Genomic DNA, 8,703 nt, shown 5'->3' with positions numbered 1-8,703 from the left:
ATCAGGAGTCCTGCTTTTTCAGTCTTCAAATGGGAGCTGCTTGAATAAAGAACAGAGATTGCTTTTATTTCTTAGATTTTTTTCCCTGCTTTTATATTAAATCCGAGAGAATACTTTCGCTTTCTGTTTTCTTTTTTAATATATCCTATATATTCCCAAAGTGGCTTCTGGATATTTATCAGGAGGAAGAGTGACCCATCGCCACTGAATGCAGCATGGGCTCTGATGATTCTTACAACTTTGTCTTTAAAGGTAAGCCATTTTTACTTCAGTTATAATAATAAAATAAGAGAATTACAGATAACCGCTAAAGGTAGAGCAGAGTTTAGCTGAATGCTGCTGCTGCTTTTTCTAAGAAAGAAAATGGAGCAGAGAAATAAGGAAGTGAATACTGGATGTGTATTTACATAATCTATATGACCTTTGACCTTCTGGATAATGTGTTCTTATACTCCCCATGTAACCAAGATGATTATATGCAGTGTATCCTAGTATTTCTTCTGAGAGCAGCAGTGATTTTCTACTTCCCTTATTCCAGACTGAAGTCACACTCAGTGTAGATGTGCCACGTTGGTGTGATGTCACACTGTCAGGCATCCAGTGAGTGTGACAGAAAGTCTGCAAATGTAAGATTAGATAAAGGCTATCTGATCCATTTTGGTTTCAGGAAACATACGGTTATATAAATGTCTTCAATTAATCCTAAAATAAACTAATAGGAACTTCATTGCATGTCTGTGTAGTGGTTCTGATAGGGGAGTCCGGTGTGGGAAAAAGCAACCTTCTGTCCCGCTTCACCAAGAATGAGTTCCTTCACGACAGCCGCACCACCATCGGTGTGGAGTTCAGCACACGGACTGTTCAGCTGGAAAACTTCACCATCAAAGCCCAAATCTGGGACACAGCTGGGCTGGAGCGCTACAGGGCCATCACCTCAGCGTGGGTACACACACACACACACACACAAACAAACTTGTTCTGCTATATGTAGTGAGGACCATGTGTTGACTCTCAATGACTGCCATTGATGTTCAGTCATTTTCAACTCTTTCTATGCTCTAAAATTAATCCTAAACCTTACCTTTACCAATGCATCTACCTATATCAATCTAACCCTAACCCAATTCCCACCTTAGCCCTAAATATCTAACACTAGCCATTACAAAACTCTACCTAACCCTAACCTAAACTGAATTCACACCTTAGTCCTGAACCTAACCCAAATTCAAAGAACACACACCCATCTTTGTATTTCTATCCATATTAAGACTTTAAATTGACTTAAACCTATTTTATTTTTCAAATTTTTATATAAACCTGACATATACCCTAACTTGAACCTAAATTGAATTCACACATTACCTCTAAACTGAGGTTAAAAATGGTCCTCCACATTAGGACGAGACTTTGGTCCCCATAAGGCCTGTTGGTCCTCAGAGGGTTAATAGATAACATAAACAATTATACACACTCACACACACAGACAAGATTAGTAAATCTGTACAGTCAAATGGACAGAATAATAAAGTGAGCGGCTAATTTCCAGCTCACGTGTGCCACTTTCAGTAACACTGTGCTTTTATTACCAGCTGCACCTCCTCTGTACTTATCACACCTTTTTTTAAATGCAGCTCCTTGCTAAAGGATCCCCACCCCTTCAAGATTTCCACATCTTATCAAATTACAACCACAAGCTTCTAAGCATTTTATGTAATAGGCAATGGTAATTAAATGTGTGGAATTATTTAGACCTCTTTGTTATGATACCCTTAATCTCCAGTTTAACCTGCTGCCTTCAGTTTTCAACTACACTTGGAATGTCTCCTTTTTGACATTCACCACCTATTCAACACACTTGAAACAAATGGCTGAATTCCCTTTAAAGGATTATGTTCAGCTCTGAAAAATAGTGGTAGCAATCCATGCATTTGAATCAGCATTTTTTTTTTTAAGTTGCATCCCTGATCTGAACAATTTATGTGTACACCTGTGCATTTTGAAAGACCTCAGTGGTTTAAGGCATTTGTTAGGAAAAAGCATCAGGAAGATCAAGGAATGCTGAGGGTAGGTCATGGTAAAAGTTATGGAGAAATTTAAAGCAGAGTTTGATAATAAAATATCGCTCAAAGGTGGTTTGCTTAAACTTGACATTGAATTTCAGTTATCATGCTAGTCACTGTTTAAAGTCAGTTACAGGAAGTTTTAGCCTCCATGCTAAATCCTTTGGTAGGTGGAAAACAAACACTACAAATGGGACAACGTTATAATGCACCTTTCTTCTTGACATGGCAGTGTTCACCCTCACTACTGGAAACATGACACACTTTTTGGATTTTTATTTAGGAATAATAATACATAGTTTATCCTTGTGGAGAAAATAAACCAGAGTTGATTTTAATTAGACATAATTTCAGAAAATGAAGAGAGGAAAACATTTTTTAACCTGCAGTTACTAATCCAAGCAGTAAATTTAAACTCTGCTGCTCTTTGGTTGGTCCAGATATTACAGAGGAGCGGTTGGAGCGTTGTTGGTGTATGACATCAGCAAACACCTGACCTATGAGAGTGCAGAACGATGGCTGAAGGAGCTGTATGATCACGCAGACCCTCACATTGTGGTCATGCTAGTGGGAAACAAGAAAGACCTGGAGAACCTCAGGACCGTCCCCACAGAGGAGGCCAAAGACTTTGCAGGTAAATTTAGACATGTTATTATGTGCTGCATGGATTTTAGTTCAATAGTAAACAATTTTTGCCATTCCAGACAAGAAAGGCCTCATGTTCATGGAGACATCAGCGTTGGACTCTACAAATGTAGAAGCTGCTTTCAACGAAGTCCTCACAGGTAAAAAGAGATAACTCTACCGCATCTGTAATTTAATGTACTGACAGCTTAAGATGCTACCTTAAAATGTTTGGTTTCTGCAGCGATTCACAAGAAGGTGGCGAGCAGAGAGGTGACCCGTGGCTCCATCAGTGCCGTGACCCTGTCCAGTCAACTGGGTGCTGCAAGAGATGCTCAGGAGGAGCGGAAAGGCTGCTGCAAGAGCTCCTAAAGGACTGACTCCCACTCTTAGACAGATTTGTGTTGAGCCAACACCATGCTTGACTGAAGTTAAAGCTCAGCCTCTCTGTCAGTCTGATAGTGAGGCACTGCAGCCTGTCATAGACCTTTTTTTCAATACGGAAACTGTACAGTTTTTAGGTCATTGATTTAATGCTCAGATATTAAGTGAATCCATATTTTATAGTCATATTTCATATGTAGTATTTCCTCTGCGGGTTATTGGGAAATTTTACTTTATTTGGTTCTATTTTTCTCTCTCTGTGTGTTTTCAAATCTGCTTTGCAAAGTTGTGTTGTTTTTTCTAAAAGGGAGAATTTTGACTTGGAATAAATTATTTAAATGTTTCTCTTTATGTTGGACTTATTTAAACAAAGATGGTGTTAAAATGGATGTGGCCTATTTTTGGAAATGGTGTTCAGCAGCAGGGACCCCACCTTGAGCACAACTCCGATCGCCTGGCAGGCCTATATATAGCAGCTCAGCCATCCGCACTTCCATGTATCACTGCTCATCAGACACTGAGGACTGTCCATACATTTTCTGCTTCTTCCATCATTTGGAAGAATAGTGGAGAGACGTGAAATCCCTATTGCTTAAAGTCCAAAGTGGAATTTCTACAATCATTTATGATTTCTAAACCATTGTGATTAATCACAGAGTCACAGCAGTCATCTTGCAGGACATTTTACAGCACATAATGCTTTTTTCTGCTGACAAGCTTTTTGGAGAGGCTAATTTCATTCTCCAACAGGACTTGATTCCTGCCCACTTTTAAAAATGTGCCAAAAGCTGGTTCAATGACTGTTGTGTTCCTGTGTTTGATTAGCAAACAAACTCACCTGACCAATAAGCCGCGCAATTATACAGAGTATTGCTAAGCGGAAAATAAGATATACCAGACCCAGTGATGAAAATCATCTGAAGTCATTATTAAATCGATTTGAAATTTCCAAATTAAAGAAATACATTTTTGACATTTATACATTTAATAAATATCTTAATTTCACTTTTCTACATCAATTAGTGACTAAATGATTTAAATGATCATTTTCAGTTCATATAAAAGTTTATTTAGTTCCTTCCTCATGTAAAGTAAACTACAGTTTTACTTTTAAGGCCTCACAGCTAAAAACATGATAGAAACTGCCGTCATGACTCGAGTAGTTAAAGGTGTTGTGTCACCACTCAGCCTGCAGATGGTAGTACTGATGTTGTAACTTTTGCTCCCCCTCAATAATATAAAATCCATTCTTAGACTGGGTGCTTTGATGTGAAATGTGTGTATGTGATGTTTAATAGATCTGCCCACTTTGGATGTGACCATGCACTCTCATATGGCACAACTGAGAGAATATAAATCTGCATCAGCACTGTTTAATGACATGCTGGACACTTAGAGCCTCTATCTCTGGCTTGCAGATGTGCACATGCTGCTGTACTGTGGTGTGAGTGTGTCTGCTTGTGTTTGAGGCACAGCTCCCTCCAACCAAGGTTCCTCTGATGATTTTGTCACAGTAGAATTACCACAAATGCACAGTTTTATTAACCCTCTCTTGTGAAATTATGATAGGAAGTCTCTGGTGCAGGCAGTAAATGTTTAATTATATTCTCTAAAGGAAGATAAGTTTATGGGCTTGGAAGGGAAAGACATCTGGATTAATAATCTATGCAGGTTGAGAGTATGGTCATGAAATCTGGGAGTAGTCGGGGAGATGAGTTCGACCAAAAAAAGGTAAATTTCTCCGGTTCTAACAAACAAATCCTGACTTGTGGAAGTATTGTTCCTTGCTTCAAAGCAACCAGTTCACTGAAGTTGGAAATAATTGAAATCAGAGCATACGTGAGACAGCTGTTAACTCCATGGTACTAGACATGTTTAACTTGTAAAAGTGAGTATTAGAACGAGACTTGGATGTCAGAGACCCATCACCCCTGACCCCAGCACAGATCTGTTTATCTGCCATTTAAAATTCTTTTGCCTCCAAGCGCTTCCCGTCTCTGAAGGGATTAGAGTCTTATCTTCCAGGAATTTACAGCTGCAGCGCCACATCTGCAGGGATTCAATTTTGATATTTTTATTTTTGGTAGACATTTGACACTATAGCGAAAGGATCCTGCTTTTGAAATGTCTCATGTTGCCCTTTGGTTTTATTAAGGTTTGTATTGTTTTTCTTGTGTTTGTGTTCAATTGTCATTACTAGTACTAGTTATCACAGTATCACCCACAAACTTAGTGTACATTGTTTCATGGCTTACAGTTTCGAATAGGTTTTATGAAAAACTCAGACTTTGAATTGAATGGAGTTTCATGTACCGTAATGGTTTCAGTCCATAATTGTGACACCGAAGGAACTATATAGGCAAGTTATTCAAACATTTTACATAAATAAATCTATAAAGTGTAGCACCCATTTCTATTTAAATCTTTTTCTCTAACACCCATAAATACAATTAATTGCATACAGTTCCCCATAGTGTTGCATGGTTGCTCTCCACTGGTCTTAAACTTCTACAGATACATAGTTTTGAAACTCTTCTTTGTCAAATAGCATAAGCTCCTACATACTTAGCATAGAATAGAATAGAAAAGCCCACAATGGGGAAATTCTGGTGTTTACAGCAGCAAAAAGATTATAGAAAGATGGTCACACAAATGTGGACCTTAGATTGAATTGAACATCTTAATAGAACATCTGATAGGAAAAATTCTGTCATCTCGATTTAGGTCTAAATTTTGACTGACATGGACATGGACAGCTCTTCCTTTAAATTCAATGTTTACTCTCTTTCCTCTGTAGGAGCCTCTCAGAGGTTTGCTCTATTGATTTGACCATTAATTCCCATAGAGATATGCTGCCACCACCGTGTATAAAAGTGGAAAAGGTGAATTCGGGGTCATTTGTAATGTTTACTTTCTATGTCTCAAAGCATTTTGCTTAAAAAAAATCAGAACACTTTTTTAACCATGTTTTCTGTTAACAGCACATGGCTTTTGGCAAACTGTAAATGTGACTAATATGGCTTTCTTTCAACAGCTGCTTTTTTTTCTTACATCTTGCCAACAAAGGGCAAGTTGCCCAGCAGGTTGGTTTAGGAACACATGTCCTATGAGGCTTGCTGGTGTATGAATCTCTTCATGTTTTGTTTAAATAGACTTAACATTTCCCTGTGAAAGTCCAGAGGGTTTTCTTATTTATACCTTATACTTTAGAAATATCTAAAACTTTACTCTTGACTCGTTTTGGTTGTTTTTATTTACACCGTGTTTTTTTTTTTTTTTTTAAAAAATGTTCTCTTACAGACATCTGAGAAGTCACAGAACAGCTTGATTTGACTGCTGCAATTACATACATGTGAACCCTATTTACTAACAATGTGAATAGAAAAAATTGTTTTTGCTGGATTTTATCTAGTGGGAAACAGATGAAAACGACACCCTAAAAATACACATTACACTTTTTAGCTTTGAACTTAAAAAAAAGGGAAAACAACAAATAAAGAGTTCTTATATTTAGCTATTACAATACTAGTCTTTTTACATGTGGCAGCCATATTTAATTTTCATATTAAAGCCATATTGAAACCAGCTGTGTTTTTCTTATGATTGTTGCTGTTTCCAACGGGTCAAATAGTGTTTAAAAACATACTACTAGTTGCAATCCCATGAACAGATGTTAAGGAAGATATTTGTTTGCAGTATTTCTTTTATCTGTTCAAGAGCTGATAGTTATCTGCAGTCATGTTCACTGAACCGTTTTCGTATCATTCTATTAGCCGTGTGCTCATTTTTATTTTGTTAATATTTTGCTTGTTAATATCTGAACAGTATTCTTTTTTTATCCTGCCTGAGGGGCTTCTCTTTTTGTCTTCTACAATAGAACTTTTTTTCCCAGTTTGATTTCATTTTATATGATTTTGTGTTCTGTGCAACTTTTTTTTTCTTCTTTTAAACCTGATGTTGCCACTGTCACAATTTAATTTCCTCACTGTGGGGCAATAATGGTATTTCTTAGCTCTCAGCATGTACTTCTAAGGTGTACTTCAGTGGGTATTTCAGATGAATTTTCTAATTCAGAACATTATTTTTTTTCCATGTCAATTATAAACAAAGATCATATATATTATTTCCATAAATTGTTTCTCAGGCAAAGATTAGTACCTAAGGCTTTGAAAAATAGATATTTCTTCCCAGAATGATTTTTTCCCATTTTATTTTTTTGCTTTGCCCTCAAGATTTTTAACTCTTTGACTGCTATAAGATTTTCAAAGTGTGACAACTAATGCTTTAAAACAAAAATTTTAATTGTAAGATACTTTTATAAAGACAGAAAATTGACTTTGATTTTTACAACTTCTGAACTTAAATATTTACAGTTCTAAGAATGATATCTATGGTGTCAGTCATTATTATATGGAAAAAAGATAAAGAAAAATAAAAAAGAACAGAATATTTAATCCAATAATTGAATATCGTATTTTGTCCAGCAAAAACATAACCAAATGGCTGTCTGTTTGGAGAGAGGATAAAAAAAGCGATTGAGCTCAATCATTGTTGATCAATAAAATGCACAAATATAGAATACATTCACAACTTTCATTGGAATTATAAGAATTGTTGAACAAAAGTAATTCAATTCCAGTTTAAACATTTCTCAGTTAAAAATTGTTAACCAAGCATGTGAAATCAAACCAAAGTAAATAGTTCCTATTGTTGACAGAGAAGGAAAAAGACAAAAGTTTTTAAAAACCATTACCAGAAAAAGAATATGTCACAGTTTGGAATGAATTTTAATCTTAAGATCTAAAGTTAATCTTAAAACATCTGGAATAAGTTTTAATTAGGTCTAAAGATCATTTGGAACAATTGGAATGTGTTTAAACCAATTCAAAATTCAAATCAAAGAGAGAGGGTTAACCCTGTAGCGGTCTCTATGTTGATCCTTAGCTCTGTGACTCTAGTGGAAGGAGAAAGCTGCATCCTGCAAACCTCAGAGAGAGAAAGATGCAGACAGCTTGTTCTGTGTTGTCTGTTGTGGTCATTTTAACTTCTTAGGAAGCAGCTCTTACTTACATTGAATCAAACATTGAAGAAGCGAAGCCTCTCTTTCTGTAACCCAATTCAGGACCATGAAATAAAGAAGGCTTTGCTTTTTTGGAGGAAGGTTTTATATGGACGACCACCTGGGGATCCCAGGATGTACAGCTTGTCACACAGTTTTACCGGTCCAACATTCTTATACAGTCCATGCTCATATTCCGTTTCTTATTTATATTTAACACATGATTGTAAATTATTTTTGATCTAGACAAAAAAATATAAACAAATATGTATAAATCTTATATAAATATAAATCTTACCACTAATGCAGAATGGGATGTGGTAATGGTAATGTCATGTGTCATACAGCTGGGGAAGTTCTGATCACTCGTGCAGTTATTTTGTCCTTCAAAATCTCCTTAAGAAGATCCTAAACCATTGTTTAAAAACCATATAAAGTTGCTCTTTATAACCAACGTTCCTATCCACTTTAGAGAAATATTTATTCACTAATAAGAATATTTATAAGGCAGCAGCGGGGACACATTTTGAATGGTGCTAAAATATTCAGTGTGTTTTAAAGCATTGGAAACAAACT

General features: G+C 36.3%; 1 protein-coding gene across 1 annotated transcript; it reads left to right on the top strand.

The window, feature by feature from the left end:
* On the top strand, window positions 1-3,400 carry LOC107083238 (ras-related protein Rab-25-like). Its single transcript, XM_015372268.1, has 5 exons — window positions 1-252; window positions 744-939; window positions 2,501-2,694; window positions 2,765-2,845; window positions 2,929-3,400. The coding sequence occupies exons 1-5, from the start codon at window positions 216-218 to the stop codon at window positions 3,054-3,056; spliced, it is 636 nt and encodes a 211-aa protein (XP_015227754.1). The 5' UTR covers window positions 1-215; the 3' UTR covers window positions 3,057-3,400.
* Window positions 3,401-8,703: the final 5,303 nt, after the last annotated feature.

Source organism: Cyprinodon variegatus, unplaced genomic scaffold, assembly GCF_000732505.1.
Source record: "Cyprinodon variegatus isolate N-32 unplaced genomic scaffold, C_variegatus-1.0 Scaffold71, whole genome shotgun sequence".
In the NCBI taxonomy this organism is placed as follows: Eukaryota; Metazoa; Chordata; class Actinopteri; order Cyprinodontiformes; family Cyprinodontidae; genus Cyprinodon; species Cyprinodon variegatus.
This window is presented reverse-complemented; position numbering and strand designations above follow the sequence as displayed.

Coding starts and splice junctions, on each gene's coding strand:
- LOC107083238 (XM_015372268.1), top strand. CDS start 216: ATGGGCTCTGATGATTCTTACAACTTTGTCTTTAAAG. Junction 2,695..2,764: donor GGAGGCCAAAGACTTTGCAG/GTAAATTTAGAC, acceptor TTGCCATTCCAG/ACAAGAAAGGCCTCATGTTC. Junction 2,846..2,928: donor TTTCAACGAAGTCCTCACAG/GTAAAAAGAGAT, acceptor TGGTTTCTGCAG/CGATTCACAAGAAGGTGGCG.